The sequence below is a fragment of the Perissodus microlepis genome, chromosome 6 (assembly GCF_051167445.1).
Source record: "Perissodus microlepis isolate ML-2025 ecotype Zambia chromosome 6, ASM5116744v1, whole genome shotgun sequence".
Classification (NCBI taxonomy): Eukaryota; Metazoa; Chordata; class Actinopteri; order Cichliformes; family Cichlidae; genus Perissodus; species Perissodus microlepis.
The window spans coordinates 7757373-7784529 of record NC_140466.1 but is presented as its reverse complement, the minus strand read 5'-3'; the positions used below and the strand labels follow the sequence as shown (position 1 = coordinate 7784529).

At 40.7% G+C, this 27157-nt stretch overlaps 1 protein-coding gene across 2 annotated transcripts in view; it reads left to right on the top strand.

The window, feature by feature from the left end:
• Positions 1–27157, top strand: part of grk4 (G protein-coupled receptor kinase 4) — a 49978-nt gene that overhangs the window by 5333 nt on the left and 17488 nt on the right. For both annotated transcript variants that reach the window (XM_084930450.1, XM_084930451.1), the window contains exons 2-8: positions 8037–8132; positions 17237–17349; positions 18355–18432; positions 18994–19094; positions 25561–25653; positions 26123–26186; positions 26450–26590. In XM_084930450.1, coding sequence (XP_084786576.1) covers positions 8037–8132; positions 17237–17349; positions 18355–18432; positions 18994–19094; positions 25561–25653; positions 26123–26186; positions 26450–26590 — 686 coding nt within the window. The remainder of the gene's footprint in view (positions 1–8036; positions 8133–17236; positions 17350–18354; positions 18433–18993; positions 19095–25560; positions 25654–26122; positions 26187–26449; positions 26591–27157) is intronic.

Sequence of the window (27157 nt, the reverse complement as noted above, 5' to 3'; positions counted from 1 at the left end):
TTAACCTTTCAGTTTGTTCTCTTAAACCCACATGAAGTCTGTCGGTATCTTGCTCAAGTTTAGTCTGACCATGTTCCCGTACTGTCCTTCCCTCCCCCTTCTCCCCTAAGACACTGTGAAAACAAGGGTCAGTTTTCAAGCATGCCTCGGCTCGGTTTAATGGAATACCTCAAGCACAGAGACATGAGGAAGAAAAGGTCTTGCAAAACACCATAGCACGCTGCTGGAATGAGCAGCTTGTTTATGTGCAAAGTGCTGTGCTCTGTGTGTGTGTGTGTGTATGTGTGTGTGCTCGTGCTTGTCATTTTGCTCATGTAAGAAATTGCTTGTCCTACCTCATGTGAAATCCGTTCCCCCCCCCCCCCCCCCCCCCCCCCACGCACTGCCGACTTCTTCGTTTGTTGTCACTGGAATTTACTGTGATGTTGCAGCGTCCCTCGCAGTTTTTGCACGCGAGCCACTCTTTCTCTCAGGGCCATATGGAGGAGGAGGAAAGTCTGGTTATAAAGAATTAATGAAGGCATAACGGGAGAAGAAAACTGTTTATATATGGAGGGCAGCAAGAGGCTGAATCAGAACATGTGAGCGAGGTGAGGAGTAGAGCAGAGCAGAGCTGGCTGATATTCACGTGTTTCTCTTTTCCTCTCTCTCAGCTGATGTGTGTCTTTCAGTGCAAGTATACAGATGGATTACCTTACGCAAACACTGGGCCTTTGCTCTCAATAGGCAACACAGATACTCACAGCTAATATTTTCCTTATCAGGGGCTGCACCAGCCAATCACACACTGTATGAGAGAGTGACTGGGAAAGCAACAGACCATTCATTTATCATGGCCAGGCTCCATTGTGCCTATGTGCGTGTGCATGCTCGTATTACAATGGGCCTAAACTATGTGTGACCCTCTCTCATTTCCTACTATTTAAGTTGTGTTTTTGGGAGACGGCTGCGGCAGTCCAATACAAACCTCCACCTATGCTGCTGCTGTTGGACAGGCTTCAAATCAGAAGAAGCGCCGAATATTCAGGATGTGATTGTACTGACTAAGAATACCCTGGTAAACATTATTATCAGTGTTTTGAAAGTTAGAAAAACGTTTCTCATGTGCAATGTAGTTAATTTACTCAACAATGTTTTTGGCTTATTACCTCTCTCTATGCCAAAAGTACATGGTGACCCCCATCTTTGACCTTCACGCAGCTTATTATGTCAGAGTTCAAAGAAGTAAACCTTCACGTACTCATTAAAAGTCACTCTGCGTAAGTGTGTAGCCTAACTGGCTGAATCATATTGTGTGAATACGGGCTGCTTACTGCCACGGTCAGGCTGTGACTGTCACAGACGAGTTGGATTTTCTGGCCTTGTGGCTGTTATTCCGAGTGTCAGCATGTGACATGTGTTCATCAGATGGCCGAGCGTCTTCCGCCATATGGTGATTCAAAATAAAAACGAGTTGTGATGACAGCAACGCTGCTCTATGTTTACGGTAACATCTGAAGAAGCTGGGAATCATAGCAGAGAAAATACTCGGTGATGGTGTTTTGTCGTTTAAGTGTTTTAGAACTGTTGATTTCTAGTTCCCAATATCGGAGCAAATAAGACTTTTCATCTTATTTTTAAATAACGCTTTTTTGTTAGAGTGTATTTTCTGAGTATTAAAATGATCATTTGTGGCACACAGAGATAAAAAGTTGCCCTCCTCTTGATGTCAATGGCACCAGCCACACAAGGGCCATATCAAGGCCAGCAAACTTGGGGTCTATGTGGTTCTACTTTGAGATGTACCTCCTGCCTAAATGTTATTACAGTTTTTTAACATTTTTATTGCAGTTTTAGTTTGCTATGACCCTTCATGGCGATGGTGGGATAATATAATCTGATTCGCTAAAGAAAACATGTAATGTTTTTGAAAAACATGACAAAGGTTTCGCCATATCTCGACTCAACTGATCTCTAGAAGTTGTTAGAAAAACAGGTTCGATCCACGGAGGCTTCACCTTGTACCTAACTGAACTTTCTGCTGCTGGGTGCCTAAAGCCTTCAGACGTCTTGTGGAGTCCATGGAGTGCAGAGCTGTTTTGGATTTAGATGTATCCTCGATGCACTAATCGTCTGACTGATTTGCGTCTCTGTTTTGTCTCACCTGTTTCCAGGCAGAAATGGTTTTTGTCTCACTTGTAAGGCCTAATTTTACTACTACACATTCTGTGAAATAACTAGTGAACTCTGTTTGAACTGGTATTAATAAAAGGCAAATCTGAAGTGTGGATTTGTAACTGCTGCAGGAATTAGGATGTGGCTGGGCAGGGGGAGCTGCGCTGAAACGATACTGCTACAGTCGAATGTGCAACCTCCAGTCTGGCTTCTTCTTTCACTTGAGATGAAAGAGAGATGAAAGAAGTAAAGGCAGTGATATAGGGATGTCACCGGACTGAATTTGTCTTGCACGTGAGCTACAAGCACACCAGTGATCACAGAGTAGGAGAAAAAGCAGACTCAAAAGAGGACAATGAATATACATTCATTAAAGCAGCCATAACTCACCTCAGACAGAACTGCAAACAGTAGCTCCATGAAGATACTTAGTGTACACATGTGCTCTTTTTATTTTTTCTGCAGTCTCAGTTTTATACGTGTCTAACCGGTTAGACTTGAAACTTCAGAAAATACACTAATATACACTTCAGGAAGATAAATAACACTGCTGGTGACTTTGTCTGCTGTAATTTGTATTTATTTATTTATTTATATATATTTGTGCGTATATAATTTCTCTATTCACATTTGCACAAATGGCACTTGTGTCCCCTTTAACAAATGACAGACTGTTGGCTGTTATCAAAAAGAAAGACGTGGTTACATAAAGTTACTTTAAACAAGCTGAGTGTTATGTTGGGTCATCTATTCAGCTGTTGCCAAACCAGTTTTTCTGGCCTTTTTTGTGGCATTTTGCTTTGGTTGGATGGGTGACAGTACCGAGTGACAGGAAACAAGGGGAAATGGAGAGGGGAGTGATGTGAGGCAACTGTGGCCAGTCTAATTCAAACCAGAAAAGCTGGTGACATGTTACTACATCTTACTGATGTACGACCGGGATGACCCCGCTTTCTATAACTTTTTTTCTTTCAGGAAAGGAATGTGCATTCTCGCATATCCTCAAGCTGCATGTCTTGTTTTTGATGTCAGACTTCCTCAGTCCGTCTTAGGTTTTTTTGTCTCGTCACTGCAGTACATGCGTCGGGCTTTTGCAGATCTTGCTTGGTGATCTCAGCGCTGGCTGTAGCTCGGCTATGAATGAGCAAAACTTCTCTGAAGTCAGTGTTTATGGAGGGCCCCGTTTTCTCGAAGGGGAGAACCAAAGTTAAATAAATACTTGCTCCATCCTGTCTGCATTAAGGGCCTGCACACATGGCTTTGACGTCAGAGTGACATTAAACAGGGTGGGGTGGCCCAGCCGGCTCTGACAAGCATGAGCACACTCGCGCATACACACATTCTTCAAAAGCTTGCTATTAAAATCTTCTTTCTTTTCAATATCTTTCTCTATCTGGTGTTTTTGTCAGTTCTTTCCTGTTTCCTTCTCTTTCTTTCTATCGGAAATTTGAGTCTCGTGTAATTTTACAGTATAGAGCCCATTAGCTGAAACACTCACATTTCCTACTCACTGTATAAGAAGGCAACACGAGAGAAGTAAATCTCTGTCTATTTCTTACTTTCTGCAGAGCAAGTTTGATTGTATTCATCAATCTTGCAGTGTTTTTGGCTCAATATATTTGTAGACTTTTCCTGCAACTGGCCATCATCACACAGCGTGTGCAACAGCCAATCCAACATTTGGCTTCAACATTTTTCTTCGTTGGCCTCTTTTGTTTGTGTATTCAGTTTTCCTGCAACAAGGAAACATAGCTTTGTGTGTGTGTGTGTGTGTGTGTGTGTGTGTGTGTGTGTGTGTGTGTGTGTGTGTGTGTGTGTGCGCGCGCGCCCTGGAGCCTCACAACAGGTCCGTCAGCATACCTGTCTTCAACAACTTGATACCACATGATTTTAAAAGCTTCATATATCAACAAGCAGTTCCAGTTAAATAGTTTAAGTTTTCTCACGGTTAAAAGGGAAAAAAAAAATTTTTTTTTTTGGTAATGTGTGTACTACTGTTGCATGTTGCATGTAAAACAAATTCAGGCAGTTTGTTCAGGGTGAAAATCAACAAGCAACAGACAGCAAAGTCAGAAAGTTGAACTCTTTCATATTTTATTTTTTAATGTAGTTTGATGCAGAAGAAGATGGATGAGGATGTTGTTTTTGTAGTGTTCTGAGCGTGCACACTGTTCATTCTGCAGGTGTTTGACCGTCATGGCCTCCTGTGAGATTTTGTGCTGAAGCTGTCACATGTCTCTGCCAGGCCAGCTGGTGTCTAGTGAACTTTGGGGCAGAGGATTTCCCTCTCTGTTTTCATAATCAAACTGTCTATGTTGCTCACTCACACTTAGGCTGGCTGATGTACTGATGTAACATAGTAATCGAGAAAAACCAACATTAATCATTTTAAATTCACTGACTGTGAAACAAGAAGATGGGTTGCTCTCTTCCCCTGATAGAATTTTTTGTCACATATAAATACTAATGTTTTTTTTTAAATTATTAAAACATGCAGAAATGCATCTACTTTTAAATTTTTAAAAGAAAAGATTTTAAGAATTAGAAATGCACAGACTTATCAAACATTAATACTGGCCCCTATTCTCCTTGTTGACTGTCACAGTACTGTGAGCGGATAAAATGTCAGTATTGCATGTTTTAAAATCAGGTAACCACTTTCATAAATTTAACACAAGCTTCAAACATTTATCCACAAAAAGTCCGCAACTATCCATCCATTCATCCATTTTCTTCCGCTTAACCAAATCATGGGAAAACATACCAAACAAAAAAACTTTATCTATTCCAGGATTGTTGACAGATTTTGACATGTCTGCATATTTTACTTTTAAACACATAGGATCTTGATATTCAGAGATCTTCAGACATAGTCATAAGAGTGTTGATCATCCATTTGTCTGCAGCATAAGCAAACACGCAAGCCTGTCTGAAGGGAGGAGGTTTTCAGGAAGGTAGACTGCCTTGTATTTGCATCCTCTTTGTATAATAGACAGTCCAGAGGCAGATATGAAATGATTAGAGATGAGAATTGGCTAAAGACATTTAGCTATTTTTATTTTCTTATTTTTTTATTGTCCCCTTTCCACTGATGATGGATAGGGCTGTGCGATATGACCAAAATCTCATATCCCGATATAAGACATCTATCGTCCGATAACGATATAACTCACAAAAATTCAACATTTTTTTGTAAATTCTGTGAATCTCGGGCAGCTCGACTTGCCTGAAGTGTTTCCAGCTGGGCGTCGTGTACCTGGAGTCGAGTGTTTTAACCGATGCATGAAACTATACATTTTTAGACATAAGTTGTAACAGCCGCCGTTTTCTTTGTGAGTATTTATTACACAGCCTGCTGCGGGGAAAAGCCTGTTCTAACGTTTGAGTCCAAGGTTTATTTTTTAGCACCCGAAGGCTCTTTTTTTGCTTCTCATCCGTAAATACTCTGAATACTCTTTCACATGATTCAGTTTATTTTGAAAAGTCTCAACAGGATCTTGAGCTTTATTGTGAAAGGTTTATGTGGAAAATAAATAAGCAGACACGTGACGCGATGGTTTTACCGTCGTTGTTGCTAACGACAACGCATAAATACAGGCGCTTGCCCATCTGTAGTGTGGTAATATTAAATACAAGAGAAAGAGAGAACTTTAAGAAATTAATATAGCCGCTACAGTGACCATCAAAACGATGAAAAAATATTGCCGTAAACAGTTTATTTTGTGACACCACGAAACAAACGATAAAATTAAACGATAGACGTTTTTATATCGTCATCCGATATATATCGTTATATCGAACAGCCCTAATGATGGAGATTAATCTAGAACCAGGTCTTTGTATTCCTACTAGAAAAAAAGGACTGCTCCTAGTCCCTAAAAGCTGGCACCACAAAATAGCTGGGCTCTAAAGTAGGAACCTCTGACGCAAGCGGCTGTGGGAGGGAATATTCATAGATTATTCACAGATACAACTGTGATATTTTTATTTATTTATTTATTTTTTCGTCTTCCTTGTATAATTCCCCCAGCCTTTGTTAGCAATGATTTGGGATGCACAACTAGGTCATCATAATAGTGGAAAATGGGTAATTGTGAATTTGTGTTGAACCATGTGCTTTGTCAGGATGGTCCTCCAAGGATCATTGTTTTTATATATTTTTATGTACGCTTTTTAGCTTTTATTAAGAAAGGATAGTGAAGAGAAGACAGGAAAGCTGTGAGATAGCACAGAGGAACTTTAGTGGCATTGTGTAATTTTCATCAAGCTTTCAAGTTTGAAGTAAATTTGAGTAAAAATAGTAATGGCAGAGGTCCACAGGCACAATATCAAAGAAATAACAAGACCATAAAATACCAATCCTAATCAAATGATGTCGTAATCAGCAAATGTTTGTCGCGCTACATTTTGAAATGTTGATCACCAATTTTAATAATGGCTGAGTTTGCAGACAGATGTTATAAAATATCAGATTCTCTCTTTAAGTGTGTGTGCGTGTGTGTGTGTGTGTGTGTGTGTGTGTGTGTGTGTGTGTGTATGTGTGTGTGTGTGTGTTATCCAGTAATGATGGAATGATGACCTGTGGATAATGTCCACGGAATAAGGTTGGAACAGTATCCACACATGCTCACATCTAGCAAATATCAGGAAACCATCCACTTTGGATTTGTACTTACAACTTACATAGCATGAGTGTGCTACAGGCAGGACACAAGAGTACTGGTTGCCCACTATGAATTACATGGATAGCTTTCTGCTATATTCTTACATTGGCTCAGTTGGACATTGCGTAGATTTTGTGTAAAGGATCTGGCTGGGTGTGGACTATGTAATGTCTGCAGCATAGCCGGTGTAGCTGAGCTTGAGGCAAGAGTTTGAGATGAGAAGGTCATCGAGCGGAAATGCAAGGGATTTCCAGATGAGACAGTCTGCAGGCAAACCTCCTCAGTTGGATTGTTTCCCATTTCTGACTTCTTTTCTTCCCCATTTCTCTGGACACACACACACACACACACACCCCTGCTGCTATTGGAATGAGATTCCTTGTGAAATATACGGAGTGACTGGGGTCCTCTGAAGAGCGCTGTTGGGCCTTGAGATCGTTTACCACTCATATCAGGGTCATCTGATCTGCCAAGACGACTGCCCAACATTACTGTGTGTGCGTGCGAGTGTATGTGTGTGTGAGTGTGCGCGCACGCGCATTTACGAGAGAGAGAGACACAATATGTGTGTGCCCCATGATCTTTGAAGCTGTCAACATTCTTCACCACATGCCCTGCCATGATGCATGGAGGCGACTGGTGAGATGAACCACCTGCTTTGGCCTCTGGTCAAAGCAAGGTCAACATGAACAAGCTTGTGCGCACCCACACACACGCACATGCACAGGCGCGCACACACACACGGTTCCCATGGAGTCTTAAAAAGTCGGAAGTATTTTGTTTCATTTTGATAGTCATGAAATGTCTTAAAATCTTCTTTTCTCTTGTGAGAGGTTTTAATTTAAACATGTGGTTATAACTGAGACTTTTCCTAACACTTGAAGTGAACCTATTGTGCTCATTTCCATATTTCCACCTTTATGTTTTTTGACTGTACTAGAATTGTTTTCCATAATTAAAAAATAATCCTTATTGGATGAAGTAAAGGATAACTAAATAAAAGCAAGCTGTTTTAGCTCCTCTCCCTTTCTTTATTCTGATTGGCTGATCCTTGCACACAGTAGGTTTGAACAGCAGGTGGGTGGGGCTTATGTCCTCACAGCAGCCCTATTCATATGTTTGTGTTGAAAATGCCAATGGATGGAAACTGTTAAAGACTCCAAATGCAATATTAAAGCATAGATGGGCTGACGAGGAAACTCTCCTTTTGTGTCTCAGGTGGAGGAGGAAAGAGGAATGGCCGCAGCAAGAAATGGAAAGAGATGCTAAAACTCCCGCACATCAGCCAGTGTGAGGAGCTACGTCGCACCATCGGTAAGAAACTGGTAGTGCGTGTGGGTATGTGGGTGTGAGACAAAAAGATAACTTGCCATGCTGTGTCGTTGGGGTGGGCCTGACTGTGTGAGGAAGTTCAGATTGGACTTCCTTCCTGTTTCTACCCGTCTCCACCCGTAGTTACAAGCAAGGGACAGGAAACCCTGTGTGTGTTTGTGTGCGTGTGACTGAGACAGGGAATCTGTTTGCACTGCTGTTTCTGAATCTCAAGCTCTCCTTTAACATTTCTCCTGTGCTTGTTCACACATCAAATGAAAGCATGCTCACCCCAGCTTCCTTCCTTTTCTCAACCTCCAGGTCTAACTTGAAAGTACTGGCAGGATTTTCTCTTTGTGGCCCCCGACAAGAGTTCTACTCTTGGGCTTCATTATCTTCTCACCCCCCCAGCCCCCACCCACCATGGTTCCCTGAATGCCACAGCACAAGTGTGTGTGTGTGTGTGTGTGTCTGTGTAATAGTGCGTCACAGCTATCTTTGCCAGAGATTGCAGTGCTACCCTCCCCCACATACTCGCATACCCTCCCTCTTTTCTATCTCCATGCCTTTCCCTCCCACTATCTGCAGCTCTTTCCCTCTCTCTCACTCTTTCAGCCACTTCAGAGAAACATAAGAGTGGCAGAACAGGAGAGTTACAGAGAGCACGAGTGGAAAACAGAAACACAGAGGGAAAGAGAGGCTTTTTACAACGAGAGAAAAGATCTTTCGAGGACAGGAGAGGATAGGAAGAAGGCAGAGTCAAAGATGTAGATGCACATATTCGCGGAGGACATGTCTCACACTCGGTGTTGATTGCACTCGTCGTCGTGTTGATTTCAGATCGCAAGTCTTCACTCATAGAACTAATTATCCAAATCTTGAAAAAAATCGATCTCCATCTCTGGTCCAGTTGTGTGCATTCTCACCTTTTTGTTCCTATCCCAGGTGATTTTCATGTCCGCATTAATGATAATAATAACTGTAAGTGGCTGTACAGTTTCTGGAACCACTACAGGGCTTCAGTTTCATACAGGAGACCAACTTCCATATTCACAGTCATGGTTGTGTCTAGGAGTTGCAATACACCAGCTAACAATGGATATGGACATCCTTACACCCCCCCACCCCCACCCCCCCCAACACACACACACACACACACACACACACACACACACACACACACACACACACACATTTCTTTACATGCTTGTTAGGTATGTAGTTCCTTGGGGAATTCCCCAGTGTGTACTTATCTCTTCTCACCATTCTCCCTTCCTCATTCGGCCTCTGGTTAACACTGCATCCTCATCTTCCTCGAACAAGTTTTGATACCAACAACCACACTGTTCTTTTGTCCCACCATTAATAACCCTGCCACAGCCTCTCAGTCATGTATCTCAAACAACAAAGCAACAGTTCATGAACTTAAGCCCAGGCACACCTCTATCACAGGATATCCCCTGTGTTTAATGCTTGTCCCTCTTCTATTCATCCTCTGGATCCTCTCCCTTTGATAGCGTCATGCTTCAACATGATGTGGTTGGACACCACCACCATTAAATCACAGATGAAAGTTTACTGGCTCAAACTAAAATGATAAATCAGGGCATGATTGGTCCCAAACCCCCAAATGTGCCTCACCATCAGCAACTCCACTCTGCGTCTGAGTAATTTTTGGCACTTCTCTCCTTTAACCTCAGCATGTCGCAGCAAAGAACATTTTTTTTCCCAGGAAATTTTTTTTTCTTTGCTTCCAAAACTTTTATCCATGCCTCCAGCACATCCAGATGTTGCTACTGCAACTGCATTCTTTACAATACAAGTAATCAAACTCCTGTACAACTCTGCTAAATGCCGTAGTCCTGCAACCACTATTACTCCCGTCCCTTCAAAACTTTAACTGGGCTCCTGTCCCACACCAGAATCCATTTCAGAGTCCTTCTGTTCATCACCACACACCTTCCATCAGCCTCTACTCATTTAATGCCAAATTCTTTTCAACACCAATCAGGACCAAGCGAAAGAATTCTTTAAAGCTCTCTCCTCCTGGACCATTATCTCCAAGCCAGCACTGATGTTCAGATCACTACTCAAAACTCACGATGTTTATCCGTTATTTGTTTGAATCTGTTAGTTTCTATGATCATTTTTGCTTTTTTCACAGCCTCCACTGCCTTTGTCTGGACAGACGTGTTCGTAAGCTGTAGTTTAACTCAGCGGTCCCCAACCTTTTTTGTGTCACGGACCAGTTTATGTCCGACAATATTTTCACAGACTGGCCTTTAAGATGTCGTGGATAAATACAACAAAATAAAACCGATAAAAACCCTGAAAACCATAAATTTCACACCCGAGCCTCAACTCTCGCGGCCCGGTACCAAACGACTCACGGACCAGTACCAGTCCATGGCCTGGGGGTTGGGGGCCACTGGCTTAACTGGTAGGCACAGGCCTAGAACAGCAAAGCAGCAATTCTGGTTATTTAATGTAAAATGTCTTTGTGTAACCTGAAATCAATCCAATTATTATTATTATTATTATTATTATTATTATTATTATTATTATTATTATTATTATTATTATTATTATTAATATGTGTGAGGAGGATGGTACCCAGCACATAAATATAACCTTGCACGTATTTATTCCCATTTGGATATTAATGTGCACAGGATTCTAAAAACGGGCAATAAGTGCCTGCCCGTGTGTGTGTTTGTCCTTGTGTGTGTGCATGCGCGCATACAGCAGCTGTTAAGGTTTATGTACGTCACTATTACATAGATGCTATTGCGTAATTTCCCTATCACACTGAGTACAAGATCAAAATAATCCTCCTGGTGTGCTTAAACACACAGGCGTGTAGTTATGTGCGTGCACACATACACACGTGCAGAAACACTCACACTTGCCCGTTCAGAGTGCGGGCACAGTGGACAGAATACAGTGTAGCGACTGATAGCAGAGTCTTTGTTGTGTCTTGATAATGTCAGGCATTTGACCTTAGCCTTGACAAGTGAACGGTAATTCTAGGAAGCTTAGATTACATTATGTGGGCTGCAGGCACTTTGTCTGCCAGCCTTAGACCTCTCTCTCCATCTTTCTTTCTTTTTTGTCCATCTCTTTCTTACCATTCTATTTTTTTGGCATATTTAATACATATATTATATGGGCACCTCTTAGTTTTGATCACTGCAAACACGTTAGCCTGTTAAACATTGTTCTGAAAGCATAGGTATTTTGGATGGAGACTAAATGCTTGTTGCATAGCAGCAGTGAGCATTGGCCGTGCAGGTGTCTGTTTGCACACAAACACGGGCAGGCACTCCTGCACCTATTGCACGCTTGTGAGCATTTAGCTGACTGTTCACTGTCTCACTAATCTACTCTGTCTTGGTCTAAATTGGAGTTTTGATTGAGTTGTAATTACAGCTGCATTCACTGGCTCAGACAGTTAGTATCCCGTGCTAGTTCGAGCCTTACAGTGCTCCCTCCTCTCTTTTTAATCCCCTTATTTACCAGTTCCATTTTTCTCTGACACCTTGTTGCCTTGTGTGCGTTCCCTCTTTCCCAATCTCCTTTCATATTTGTTCATATTTAGGAAATTGGATAGGTTCCTCATAAGCAAGGAAGACATTATTGAGAAATTGGGGGTTTTTGCAGTTGGGGAACACAAAAAGTATGAGTAAACATCCTCATAGAAATCTAAATGTAGATAAGGAGTATGCAATAAAAGAAAAAAATGTATGTGCTTCAAATTGCTTAAACTACTCCCTTCTACACAAATGATAGTCAAAAAGTCAAAAGCATTAGTCCAATTAAATTTTATATTGCATCAGTTCACAATAACAATCATCTCTAGATCCTTTAAATTGTAAGGTAAAGATCCTACAACATTAGAGAGATTACCCCAACATTCAGGCAGTCACCTTTGAGGAAGCACAACTGTGAAAGAAACCCTGGACAGAACCAGTATCAGGAAGGGGCAACTATCTGCCTCGACTGGTTGGGATGGAAAACCATGTACAACAAATAGGACGAAAAATCTACTGGAGAGAGAAGGCACAACATCAATAACAGTGAAGTGGATCTGCAGTGTCATAGAAACGCTTTGTTACCATTGTTAAAAAATAAAGAAAAATTTCTCCAGTGTTTATTCATAAAAAGATTTGTTGTGTGTGGCAAACCTGTGAATGGGTACAGCAAAAATCAAACACTAACAACTGGTGTAAATGTACTTTTTATTTAAAGAATTCTGAGAAACTTACTGAGTAAAAATGAAATGTGACACAGATACTTTTCTTAATTTTGACAGTCCTACTGAAAAACAGGGATATTTTTGCAATTAGTGGAAAAAAAATGCTTTCTAGACAATTTCACAATAGTTTCTGTGGCTTCTTTCTTACGCAAATTAGATGTTGTCACCTTAAAGAGTCAGCCAGTTGTGTTGTGATTCAGCAGAGAACTGCCACCACTGGAGCAACAAGCAAAACTCGTCATTAGGATGAAAATGTCCCGAAATACTTGAAAAACTTCTCATGCTAGACTGAAACCTTGTCAGAGGGCCTTTGTAAACAGATTTCGCCCATCTTTATAATGATATAACAGAGTAAAGAAACAGGATATCTGGTGGTAAAAGACAAGCAACTAATGACTGAAACTGCTGTATGTGTCATTTTCTCTGAACAAAAGAAATGTTTGTTTAATTTTCAGAACGGCCGACAGGACGCCAACCCAAAGTTTCATGTTTTTGTCAGCTGGCTGAACTCACTAGTCTAATGCTCAGTGAGAAATTAAATGGTGAAAAAATGGCTTAAAAAGTTGATCTATACCTGTTTGTCAAGACAGGTAGGTTAGCCTCAAAACTATCCGATAATTTGTTGTAATGGATAATGAATAGTAATAATTACAAATGAATAATAATAATGAAATTTCTGATGATACAGAAAAAAGATTGAAAAAATGTTCTTGATGCTTACAGCTTGCAGGCAGCAGCATTTAGAAGTGTAGGAAATGGAGGCGAAATAAGATAAGATAACCTTTATTAGTCCCATGCATGCGAAATTTGTTATGCAACAGTAGCCTGGGATGTTCAGGTAAAAGTGTAAAATAACTGCTTAAAGCCCTTGTTTTCAACATTACTGTACATTTAGCGGGAACATTTTTCTCACGTATTTTGCATAGTACTGTTTTGTTGCATGTTTTTGAAGTCTTTTTAGATATTTAGTCTCAATCAGACACTGACATGTGCTCTTGCTTTCAGACATGCCTGGGCTTGTCTTGTTGTTGAGCACATAGGGCATTTCAATTCATGGTATTGTTATAGACCGTTATATCACACTACGACATTTTTATTATACAGAAAAATGTATTCTGGTTTTATCACGGACGATATTGTAAAGCACAGCCTGAGCTGTTTCTGATTGTTGAGGCCTTTGAGTTATGCGAGGTGCGGTGCAGCACCCTGTGTGCTATAGCAGAAATGTTACAGTCTTATGCTTTTGAAAGTAAAAACAAAAACCACTAAAACAATGAAAATATAAAATGTGTTGAGTTCTGCCTCTGGGTCGGTTTCACACACTTTATATTCAGTACTTTATATTCTGGGAGACTGTCTTCACGGCCACTGTGAGGGGTGTTAATGCATTCAGTTGTCTAAGAACAAGAGATATATAAAGATCAGTTGTCTTCTTTGGCTTTTGTTTTTGTAAAGAGGACAAAGTTAGAGCAGTTAGAGAATGTGCTCATATTTGGAGCCAGTCTTGGTTGAGCAGAGTGCAACAGTAAGTAAAAATCCATTCTCACACTTAGTCCAGCAGTTCTTCAGCACTTCACTGGTAAATTTTCTAGCACTGGTGGTTTGTTGCTGTTGATGTTGTGCTTTGGCCAGTTATTAGTTTGGGTGTTCTCTACCTATTTTCCTAAATTGTCAGCTATCACAGGAACACAGGCAGGGTACACTGTGCACAAGATGCCAGTCCATCACAGAGCCAATGCAGAGACAGAGACAACCATTCATGCTCACACTAAAACCTATGGGCAATTTAGAATCACCGGTTTGCCCGCCATGCATGCCTTTTGGACTCTGGGGGAGGAAGCTGGGGTCCCTGGAGACCATGTGGAAAATATGCAGAATCCTCACAGAAAGGAGGTTTGGACCAGGAATCTTCTTAATGTGAGGTGACTATGCTAACCACTGCACCACCATGGCCTCTTCAAGCTTTCTAATTCACATGAAATATCTTGACATAGAGAAGACAGCCTGAGCTGGTTCTCCTCTGTCACCACCTCTACCAACACCACTTCACAGTACAGCCTTTTACAGTGCCGATGATCGAATGGTTTATTTAAACCAACTGGATGATTAATTAATTTGCATTTCATATTTTGATTTCTCTATGCCTGCTAATGAATACGGGACGAGTATCTTGGCCTGTCTCTTTTTACCAACTTCCTGTGGTTCGCATCGCCTATTGTCCCCTGTTAAATAAAAGCCACTTGTGCTCTCTTAATCGTACGCTGTCAGTAACCTCTTCAATGATTGTCAAGAGTAGCGCGCGAGCCACATTTGGGGATACAGATGTCATACACAGCTACACCATTGTTCTCCTCCGGCCAGACCACTCCACTCCAGAGTTCAAATAAACTGCTCCAAATACTGTTCAAACGCTCTGAAATTGCCTTCATCAGCTATGAGTGTAAAGGGCTTTCCCCGCTCCCGCACAGAGCTGATGGGGAAACACCAAAGCAGGCCTCTGAAATCTTGGTGATCAAAGATGAAAGATAATGTCTGAAAGCAAGTGTAACAAAGTACAGTATAAAGTTTTGTGAAAGGGTTTCTGTTGGTCAGATTTTAAATACAGCAGCCTCTTTGTGTAAAGGGAAATAATAAAAAAAATCCTATCTCTATTCTGTTTGCTGACCAACCTGATAAGTTAGATGCTGTGGTCATGTAAGTGGCAAGTTTGAATAGGAAACGCTGAGCTGCAGAAGTAAATCCTGTGTAATAAACAGTGCAGAAGAGAGGGCTGTTGTGAAGATTTCATTTACTGTTGGAGGTTTGCCTGTAGCTGTCAGCACTCCCAAATTTTCATACCTAGCATCTCTCTTCCTCTGTGTATATGAATGTGTGTGGCCTGTTTTTGTTTGTATGTTTATCTTGCATGTGTGCCTGCGCATCCTTAGCGTCAACCAATGATGGAAAGCGTCCTGGTACAAGAGGAAATATGACTCAAATGGACACCATTAGTGCTAATAGGGGCAGGGCCAGCTGTGCGAGAGAAACGTGTACATGAAAAAATGCTAAGATATGTACAGAAAAAACAGATATGTGACATCATGTGGTGTTTTTCTTTTCTTTTTTTTCCAGAAAAGAATACGTCTCCTTTTCTTTCTTTTTTTTCTTTTTTTTAAAGGTAGAATTCATTTTTTCCGTGAGGTGGAGGCTGAATTTCTTTTAACTTGACCCTTACATTTTATTTAATTTTTTTAATTTTTGTGTAGATCCCCATTACTTTGTGTAAAATTAATAGCTAGATCTGTCTGGGGGAAAAAGTGTGTTTATTTGTAGGAAAAACCTTGTTTTAGCTAAGACGTATTAGATATAAAATAATGAGGAAAAGTCCTGACCCACTCCCTATTTGTTTATATTTTACTTCCATTCTGCATTCTACATTTCAGTCTGCTCAAAGTACCTCCATCTGTATTTTCAGATGGAAAAAAACCCTGTTTTTGCTTTGTATACGATATTTCCATCTAGGTTTGCACGTTTCAAAAAATCACTGCACACATTTTACATTTTTCTAGAAAAATATAAAAAATGACGGGTGGCTGAAAACCTCTGCAGAGTACTGTAGATAATGGCTTCTCAGATTCACAGTTTTTAAGCTTTTCTTTTAAGCAACTTCAGTGTCTATTATCCTATTGATTATAGCAAGTACTGCTTTTCTTTGGTTAAACATGCCAAGCAATACAAATACAAATCTTTCACCCTGTATAATAAAAAAAAAAAACAAACCAAAATATACGCTGGGGAAAAAGTTTAATTTTTTAAATTTATTTATTGTATTTTTTGTAAAGCAGCTAGTTAGTGCTAGCTTGTTGTTAGCTAACAAAGGACGAGAGGACTGGTGCGTTGTCATTGTAAAACATGGACGCCGCTTTCAGGTGTGAAAAACGAAGCTTCTTATTTGTAGACCACCAGATGACAGTAAGTGTGTTTGCAAAAAGATTGTTTCTGTCTTGAACTCTGGAGACATTTGTTTTTCTGAGCTTGTGGACTCAGTCACTCATTTTAGGTCAAACTATGTTTGACATACGTATTATGTTTCAAAATGGTGGATTATCTGCGGTATGCTCGTTGGCTTATGATTTTGTGACTGACAGTCAGGTTGTTGTAGTAAGTGTGCGGTTTTACACACAGACCTGCCCCTTCTTGTCACATTCCACGTCAAAACACTAAGATGGCAGCTGTGAAAATGCTCATGCTGAGGTTTAAAATGTTTAAAAGGGCGCTTCACAAGCGAATGGGGTGATCAAAATTGACAATTCGTGTTTCTACACATAATTTTTAGTGTTTCTTTGTGCTCCTCAAAACAAATTTTCAGACATTAAGCCTGTCCTGTATTTTGAAATGTATATGTTTCTTTAAATGCATTTTTTTTTGTATTTCATGTGGATGGAGATGTGTTTCAAAACAGAAGCAGAAAAAAATTGCTTACCGTTTTGCTGTCACCAGGAAACGTGACAGTTCCTGCCCTTTAATTGCCCTTTTGCGACTATTTCGAGTTTAACTGTGAGAACTATAAAAGGCATCCACCAGTTCGTTTCTCACTTTGGCTCACAACGCAAAGTTAATTCAAATGAAAACAATTTATCCCTTAAGCCCACTAATATAGTGATATAGCTCAATGGTTTCCAACAATTTTTTGTTTCGCTGGGCAAAAATATACAGTTACTTACAGTTTCATGCCGCAGGGTTATCATTTCCTCCTAGCGTAATCATCTCATGGACTCGCTGGTGTAGCGTAATGTCCAGTGTGTGTTGTATTACATTTCTCCTTCTATCTCCCTCCCCCTCATCTTTTTTCCTTCCCCTGTCTTCTTCTCAGAGAGGGACTACACTAGTCTATGTGAGAAGCAGCCCATTGGTCGGCTGTTATTCCGTCAGTACTGTGACACAAGGCCAGAGCTGAAGCGCTGCATGGAATTTATGGATGCTGTGGTAAGACTTTGAGTCCATTGCAACTACTCTGCATATTCTCTGATATCCTTATAAGTGTTCTTGTGTCTTACAGAACCCCCTTTGTCACCTTCTTGCCAGTCTTTCACTTTCTCCGTCTTTTTTACCTTCATATGTCTATGATTTCTCCCACGAGACCTTCCTGGATCAGGGTCCGCAGAGCAATGGACAGGACAGAAAAGGAAAGTCAGTGCAAAGTCCCCTTGCCTGTTCTTGGCAGTCACATAGGGAGGTGGGTGGGGTGGGCGTAGTGGATGATTAGCGACTTAGAGAAGCTGTCAGGGAGCAGACTCCTCCCCTTCCTCCATGCACTCCTCCATGAGGTCAAGCCAACGTCAGAGGCAGGTCCCCTGGGTGAGCAGGCAAACACAGGCCCAAGCTTGTGTCTAGGCCCCTGATGGTATGCAAGAAGGGAAAACAGGCGAGGAATTTAATGGGGTCCTAGATTTGTGTTGTTTTTGTTTCTTTTAGTTTTAGGGTTTTTTTTTAAGGTAGGCAGACACATATATACACACCAACTGACAAATGCTTGAAATTTAATGAGCAACTTTTTAGTCGTCAACATGTGCCACGAGTCTCCCCGAGGACTTTGTGTCTTGGCTGATGCGTAGTAGTGCTGCTCAGTCCCATTCGTCTCTGCGGAGCGTGTTTTCAAACAAAACACACGGCGCAAAGCAGTCAAACTCCAGACTGTGTCCCTGCCTACAGCCATATTTGACCAAAGACACAATCTGTGATGGTGAAAAGAAGAAAATAGTTCCCAGTTTGCTGCCTTGACTAAAACGAGATGTTTTGTCTTTGCTAACTCTTCACCATCAGTCAGCTGTCCCTGATTTCCTCTGTTCATTAACGCAGCATCTTTCCCTCTTGGCTTCAGCCTTCTTTGCTTTCTTCTCTGTGACTTTGACCTTATTTGGAGAAGTTTTAAAGATGGCTGAATGAGCATGGCTTGCTGTGGTTCCTACAACTTCTGTTTTTCTGTGACAGGCTATGTATCAGCTAGCTCCCGATGAGAAAAGGAGGGACTGTGGACTGAATGTTTTAGACACATACTTTAATAATGGGGTAAGATGCACCAACCTGCTCATTTAATTACAGGGCTGCATGATACGGCCATAAATTATTTATATATTAGTTTAAGTTAATACATGCACTTCCAGATGATCGTCTCATTGAATTTTATTCAGCGTAATAAAAGTGCTTAGGGTTTATTTAATTGTTTGTTAACTGGAAATATGCTCAGCTATCGGTAAATAAAGTAAGCTGGAGATAAAATGGTCAAGTCATGCATTTAATTCTGGCTCTTACATGTGTGAATGTGTACTTCACTGTCCTATTAGGTCTTCTTTTGTGTTTTCACTACAGCTGCACAAGGCAGTTATTTTTAAGCTGATTCACATAAATGCTAATGTTCTCACTGACTGAAATGAGTCGGAGCAAACAGACAGGGGAACTTCAATTTGTTTTGTTTTTTCACTAACAGAAAGATTCAAGCACAATTCTGGTATAAAATCTATTTTCACATCTTCAACAATCTGTGACCATGTTACACTGAGCATGTTCTCTTCTGTCTCTCTGCGTCTGTTTGCCTCACCTGCTGTTTTTCTGTCTCTTTAAACCCTCAAGTCGGCAGCCCATCTGCCTGACATACCCCAGGATGTTGTCGCTGGGTGCCGGGAGAGGTTGGAGCAGAGTCCGTGTAAGGAGCTCTTCAATGACTGCACCAAGTATGTTTTTAAATCTAACTTGCTGCTTTTATTTGTTCTTTTATTTGCTCAGCCCTCATACAGACAGGCTGTGGAGGGAAAATTCAAATGGAATTTTATACATTGATTTATTTATTTTTTTTAAATATAATTATTATGATTATTTTTTTTGCCATGGTTGCGTCTGGGCATCTAAGTGCAGGGGCACTAGCAGAATCTTTAGAGAGAGAAAGAAAGTGTGTGTGTGTGGACCATTGCTCCCTGTCACTGCTGATGATGAGGCAGCGGGCACCTGGAATGCCGTATTACACACAGACACACACACAAACACACACACTCGCAAATACGTACGCATAGTTGAGCCAAATGAAAAAGAGCAGTGGGCAGAGAGAGCATCCGGATGGCTGGCATGAAAACAACAGCCACCTCAGTGTTCGCCACATACACACACAAACAGGTTTACAAACACACGCAAACACACTTGCAGGTGTTTCTCCTTCCTGCTCTGAGAGCCAGGAGAAGCAAACAGACTGGGGATTATTACCCACACATGTACTTCTTATTGAACATATAGTGACACACGTACACCTCAGCGATACTCGGGTATGCGCTCATATTTGTAGTATCATCTCAGTTTGTGTTTTCGTTTCTTAATTATATTACAGTGGTTAGTGCAACGGTAATCATTTCACACATAAAAGGCATATTACATATTTTTAACAGCATATGCCATACTCTGTTGTTATTACTTACTGTCGTTGTAGTGACTTATTCCTAATCCCTAAGATGATTGCACTGTGTGCCGATTGGTTAGCTGATTGCATTTGTTTTAGTTAGATTCTGGGTGAATTTAGTTTGGCAAGATGTTTGGAAAATGATAACCAGACTCTAACCAGGCTCTTAAGAAACGCTATGTGGAGGAAAAAGCTTCATGGACCTGAAACAACATGCTTCTTGGTCCAGAAAATTGCAAAGTCCAAAATGCAGAAGCTAACAAAGAATCTCCAAAAGATCCAAAGATGCATGACTGTCAAAATAAAACAGGAAACGAGTAAACAGTGAAATACCTAACTCTGAGACAAAAACTTGACAACAAAATACAATGGAACACTAGGGAAGCTAGGTTAACCTGAAACACACAAAGAAGTAAATGCACATCTATACTAAAATGTAAACAAGAACCCATAGCACAAAGGTAATCACAACTAAAGATCCAAAAAACAAAACCAAGGATAACACTAGGTCAAAGACCCAGGACCACGACAAGTCTACTATTAAAGAGAGCTTATTCTGCCAAATTTCCTGGTGCACATTGTGATTCTGTAACTCTACTAAAGCAGCTTTGCAATTCTTATTTTATCCCGAGTTTGATATTTACCAATACATCAGATTACTTTTACAAAGGTGATGTTTTCAGATTGTTTGACATTTAACAGTGAACTGACCAAACCACCTCGGTGACCCAGGTCTGCTTAACACACATTGGGGTCTATTCCTGTATTTTATTTTATTTTTACTAGTTTACTGAAATAATTGTAATCAGTGCCTGGAACTATAATTCATATATTTTTCTTTTAGTACATGAAACAGCATTGCCATGGAATCAGTTGGTTGGTTACCAAAAAACAAACAAAAAAACCCAACCTTTCTTTTTAGCATTTAACACCACCAGAAATGTTGTGCACCCATCTAGCTGTTATCAGTCTCTGGTTGATAAATCACTTGATCACATCACAGAAGAAGACATTATTAACTGTAGTGTTAAATAGATTCAAGCTTCCTGATGATAAGATCTATGAGGTCATCTTCAGGAAGCTTCTGGGCAATATGCAAATTAAAACTCGATCTGTGGGCTTCCTGGGAAGATGGTGCGCCCCCACCACGTTTTTTTTTAACTGGATTAATTTAGTTTATGCACATAGCACATAAAATATAAATCTTACTCTAAAACAACAGAAGATTAACAACTCAAATGTATCAGGTTTACATGTAACATGTACAGCATGCATTAAATCAGCGGGCTGATGGAGCCATGTGTTGTCATTGCTGGCAAAATCAAAATTTCTGTGAAGTCTGAGCTCATAACCACAAGGGCAAATGGATTTGGATAGGAAATGCTGTCACTAACCTTTGATTCACTTAAGCTTCACCAAACAGGAGCTCAAGAGAAGTGGGGATCATTGCTGAGAAAACACCCAGCTATGACATCAGCATGCACTCTTGTGTACAGTCAGATATTATCTCCCTCCTTCAGGTATAGGGAACCTTTATGCAAATGTCTGATTGACAGAGCGCGGCCACTTTCACAGACCCATGAAGACAGGAATGCAAAGTTAGCTAGTCAAAGTGGCTGACAGGGACAAGCGTGCGGTTGCCAGAATGTTTTGAGGCAGTGATTAATTTTTCCCAAAAAGTTTCCTCGACCCGATGATTTTAATTGAGTATGAAGTTTTGTTTAGTTTATCTAAAGCTTATTCACATATCTTAATTTTCTCTGTGTTGGGGAGATTTGCTTGAGGGTTTAGAGGCTGAGTGAGCAATGCAGACACACAGCAGGAGGTGGTGTGTGAAGGAAAAAGTTGGCAAATGCATGTGTAGAAGAAGTGAGGTGATGTGGTTTGTGCTGGACTAAAACTGGGAGCTTCATTGGTTATGTTTAAGATGAGCAAAACCCAGAAAAACCTCCACAGAGCCTCTCATCTCAAGTCATGTTCAGTTAGGCAAGTTTCCTTCTTCCTGCATAAATGTCTTCCTCCAAGTTGTCCAAAGGGCATCAGGGAGAGCAGGGAAACGGTGTGAGAAAGAGGATAACCAGAATACTGCGCTTTTGTTGATGTGAGAAGCACAGCATCTGCTCCATTTCTTGACTGGATTCAAAACTCAGCAGGCGATGAAGTGATAAGTCTGAAGAAATGCGGAGCATGAAGACGCATCGTTAGAAAACCTACACAGAGTAAGGAAAGGAGGACGAAAGGGAGAATTAGGGGAAAGGTGAGGAGAAATGGAAAGAGAGCGTGAAGGAGAGCGGGGCAAAACGGCGAAGAGAACAACACAGGCACGTGTTGAAGCCGTGCAGCAGCAGCTCAGATGTTTTTGAATGGGATTCCCGTCCAACTCTGGTCATCACTTCTTCCTTTCACTATCATTATTTGTATTATTCCGTTGTGTAACTTCATATTTTATTCCGATGTGTAATTCTGAACCAGCGTTTGCTCCGTTGTTTGTTTTTTTTTCTCTCAAAGGGAAAACCTGTAGGAAAGCATGGTGCTGCACGTGTGAACGTGACTTTTGGCAGAGCTGCACTCCCACTAACAGAAATATATTAGCTCACTTGTGGATTTTTATTTTTTTATTTTCTTGGTGCAGTGGAACATATTGTTATGTCATACTGAGAGTAGTGTGTGTGTGGCCCATCTCATGTGTATCGTGATGTTTTGTGTATCCGCTGTGTTGACAAAGGTCTCACTGCTGATTTTTCTTCCCTCTTCTTGTCTTCTCCCGCTCCCTTTGTTTAACAAAAGCCATATTGTAGCTGTGTTTATTTCTACTCCCAGTGATGGCTGTCTGCAGCTCTGCTCAGCTCTTTCCTTTCTGGAGCCCCTTTCAGGCCTGTCAAACCGATAAGCGAACAGAATCTGGGAGGAAATAGTTTTTGTTTCTTGATTTCTTCAGTGACAGAGTGGAAACTGAAGTTTGATACACAAGGAACAAGAAACATGCTAGTGCACGTGTTTAGGAGAAAGATTTTATGTACACAAACCCCTTGTAGGCTGAGAAACAACAAAGGGTAGATTGATAAAATCCTGTTGACACTCTACTCCTGCAAACAATTCAAATGGATGTTCACTTAATTTACAGAGCAACTGAGTTCCATAATGACATAACTCAGTTTTCTTTCACACAGCTGAGGGTGCTTCCCCGATGGAAACTCTCTACTCTCAAGTCTTTTTGCCAAGAACAGCTACTCCAGCACTGTTGGTAACCACAGGCAGCTATCCTTGTCCTCCTTAGTGATGAAGTAATTTTAAAATATGGTCAAGGAAAATCTGCTGGATAAATATGAGCATATCTTTGACATTTGGGTGGCTGAGGAGAATGTGTGCTGTAACTCTGGTTTTTAGTCATGTGTTGTTGGCTGGTAGAGGAGGTTGTGATCACACCGGGCAGTGGTTGTCATGACTGTCCCAGAGTATTTGTTATTTCATGTGGGGTTTTTGTAGTTTGGGAATAGTGCAGCTTGTGTCACAAGGATAAATGTAATGAAGATGATTACTGCTTGCTTTGAAGAAACTTTGATAATTTTGCATCATGTTGACTATTATAGTTGACTGTTAAATGGCTTAGAGGGGTACTGTAAGGAGTCTTTGGGAGTCTGTTTCATTGTTTAATAATTGAATTATTATTATTCATGGAAAGTTTAGTTAATTTAGTATCTGCATATGACTCCTCTCTCTGTTTAAATTATTATTCTGTATTTGGATGAGATGAAGAATGGTTAAAAAGCTCCATCCGTGCACAAACACAAATACCTTCTAATTTGTGACAGACTATTAAAATATTTCAATTTCTCACCAGAACTGAAGCATAAAGTCCTTGAAGAGTCTGCATCAAACAGCGAGTCAAAATCAATTAAAAATTAACCCAAAGACTCCAAAACCACAAATATGGTTAAGAGGTCCAGTTCAGCTAGTTGAGGTGACGCCAGACAGCTATCGACTGTAGCTGCTGATAAAGTTTAAGCCCTACCGGCATTTAAAGATGAGTTAGAAAAAATGCTCCCATCCTATGATTATTATTGAAGGGGAAGCTGCCCATAGGGACGAAACCCTTTTTAAAATATTTATGAATGTTTGTACCAGGCTATCAGTGACCTTTTTATCTTGATAACTTGGACATTTTCAATGATGACTGACTCAGCCTTAAGTGACCACTTCAGGAATTGCAGTTTTGCCATTTTCTATGTTGGTAGAGACTTTAGCAATAGAAACTGACCTTTCATTTAAATCAAGGGGCAACCCCTGGATCTAAAAAAAAAAAGTAGTTAAAAACTGCATTTCCTCATTGTGTCAGGCTGGTTTGTTGAGGCTGGTTTGAAAAAGGCACTTTGAAACATTTTTTATAGATTACAGAGCTAATAATATGACTTGCTGTGTAGTACAGATCATCTAACATGTTTGTGCTTCTGTTACTATTTCATTAGTCTGTTATTTAGCACTAAATAGTTGATATGCGACTCTAACCGGTCGCTGCAGATGGCCGCCCCTCCCTGAGCCTGGTTCTGCCGGAGGTTTCTTCCTGTTAAGAGTTTTTCCTTCCCACTGTCACTTGCTCATAGGAGGTCATATGATTGTTGGCTTTTTCTCTGTATGTATTATTGTAGGGTCTACCTTACAATGCAAAGCACCTTGAGGCGACTGTTGTGATTTGGCGCTATATAAATAAAATTGAATTGAATATGTGTGTCTGTATGCTGCATCTGTACAGATTAAGAATGCAGTTTGCTAACTAAGCTAGCTAACGTTAACTGATTGTTCAGCACTCCACCCTTTCATCCATAACAGTTACTTCTGGGTTTTGGGTTTTTTTTTTAAAGAGCAGCAACGCTGAAGCTTCAAAATGCAGAATCCAAAGCCACTGGGTGACGTCCTGGTGGTTATGTCAGTCTACTTTTTAAAATATGTAATCTGCCAACACTCAACGCAAGCACAGTAGATAGCTCAGCCTTAGAGTAACCGCAACACATCAGTGCTGTTTAGCTCACCGCTTTAGTGTCAAGAGATGGTGTTTAAGTCAAACATCTGTGGTGAGACCATTGAAAACAGACACTGATCTACGAGGATGACGCACGGATGTCAAAGAGTCGTGTCCTAACTCCCAGCGGAGTGCCAGTTTATGCACGGCTAGGAGACGGTGAGACTGTCACCCTTTGTGACCCCGCAGAGAGTTATATTTTTGCTGGGTGTTAGTGGCTTCCGTCTTTTGCTAAGAATTTAAGAAAAATGCAGTCCTTTTTGTGTGTGTGTGTTTTCAGACTTACACCCACATTCACGTGGCAGGTAAAATGAGATTAGATGTTCCGCTGAACCTCAGACTCAATAAAAACCGGTTTCCATAAATCCCGTTTCCTGGTTGAACTGAGTGGAAGTTCCCTGCTCAAAGGCATTTTTCGTTTTTCATGGTGGCATATTGACATTCAGTGTTTTCCATCTTTCCACTGAGAGTGACTTTTGAACTCTGCAATGTCCATGGCACACACAAAAGTTCACAGATATATACAGATGTGGCCGTATGTAATCCAGTGGGTATTCAGTCAAAGGATGTGTCTGTTTGTAGTCACTGCCAAGGTTTAAAAAAAGGAAGCGTTTAGGGGTAACATGAAATCTGGGTTTTTTCCTGGTTTACTCTGACATGTAAGATGTTATTGTTATATTTGATATGTTATTAAAATGGTCACCACTCCCCCTTCTCTGTCTCTCCTTTGCTCCAGAATAGTTCGTGATTATCTGAGTGGAGCTCCATTTTCCTCCTACCAGGAGTCCATGTACTTCTCTCGCTTCCTGCAGTGGAAATGGTTGGAGAGGTGGGTAGTCACAGCGTATTACACACTTGGAAAAGCAAACATGCAAAGCATGTACATTAAGATTTACATCAAAAACATGACATGCACATACTAAACGTTCCCTGTTCAGGTCTTCTGAGGCTGAACAATTACTGTCTTTGACTGTCGCTAAAGCAGTAAAAGAGATATATAACGAAAAAGTAAATATTAAAGTATAGCAGCAGGAACGGTTTTTGCACTAAAACAGGTGGTGGTGCCAATCGGTGATTCTGTGAGTGGTTAATAATTGATGATGCTTTGCATAATGGCTTTGAAACCAACGCAGGGTGGAAACAGCAGTCATCAGGGTGGATTAATAATATATTAGACCATTACTCTGTCTGCAACATCACATGGTCTGTGAAAATGAAATAAACTCCTATTTAATGTCTCCTCTGTGTTTTGTCTCTCTGTCTTTATCCCTTTCTTATTCCTCATTGCACCTCTGCAGGCAACCAGTAACCAAAAATACCTTCAGACATTACAGAGTACTAGGAAAAGGTGGATTTGGCGAGGTAAGAAATGAGGAATAAATAATGTTTTATAAGGTGGAATTATAATGACTAAAGTTATAGTTAAACTTTAATGAGTTAATTGGTTACAAGTAACTGTTAACTGTCAGTTAATGCACCAGCGTTTGTCGCCACTCCAGTGATGCTGGGTGGGAAAATCTGCAGTGTGACATATTAACTTCCATTAGTTATATTTTAGGGGCGTGTGTTTTATTTTTAATGCGCATGTGAGTGCGATCACGTTTTTTTCGCTGCTTGTTTTCCAGGTTTGTGCCTGCCAAGTACGTGCCACCGGTAAGATGTACGCCTGTAAAAAGCTGGAAAAGAAGCGAGTGAAGAAAAGAAAAGGTGAAGCAATGGCACTAAACGAAAAACGCATTTTAGAAAAAGTTAACAGTAGTTTTGTAGTAAGTACTACTTTTTTCTTATTCAACCTTTCAACCGAATTTTACTTGTTTTGCCCGTCTATGTGCGAGACCGTGCATGCGTGGATGTGAGAGCACTGTCGGCTGCAGGATCCTGCAAATGAAACGGAATGGCTTGTTTGCAAAGGCTGTCGATCAGCTCTTAAAGATAGACGCCACAACTCGAGCTCTGTTTGTTTAGTGAGGTTGTGAGCCACAGTGGAAAAAGACATGATGAGATAAAACTACAAAAGGGGGGAAAAGACGCATGATCTTATTGAACAGTGGCAGGTGAGAGCATTCTGCGGGGCGTTTAGGGAGGATGTGGAAACACGTTGACAAGTTCAGCTGCGCTCGCTGATTGTGCTGCAGCAATTGAAGCCAGCTTGGTTATTTTCATAAGAAACCTGCTATTCTGCAAACACGCCAGATTTGATTTCATTTGGAGCATACTGTCAGCCCTCAATCATCTGTCAATGCATTACTGAATTTGACTGAAATCTGTTTTGTTCCTGTGTATTTTTAGATTAATTTTTTTTTTTTTGCCTTCTTGGGGCAGAGGTGTTAAAA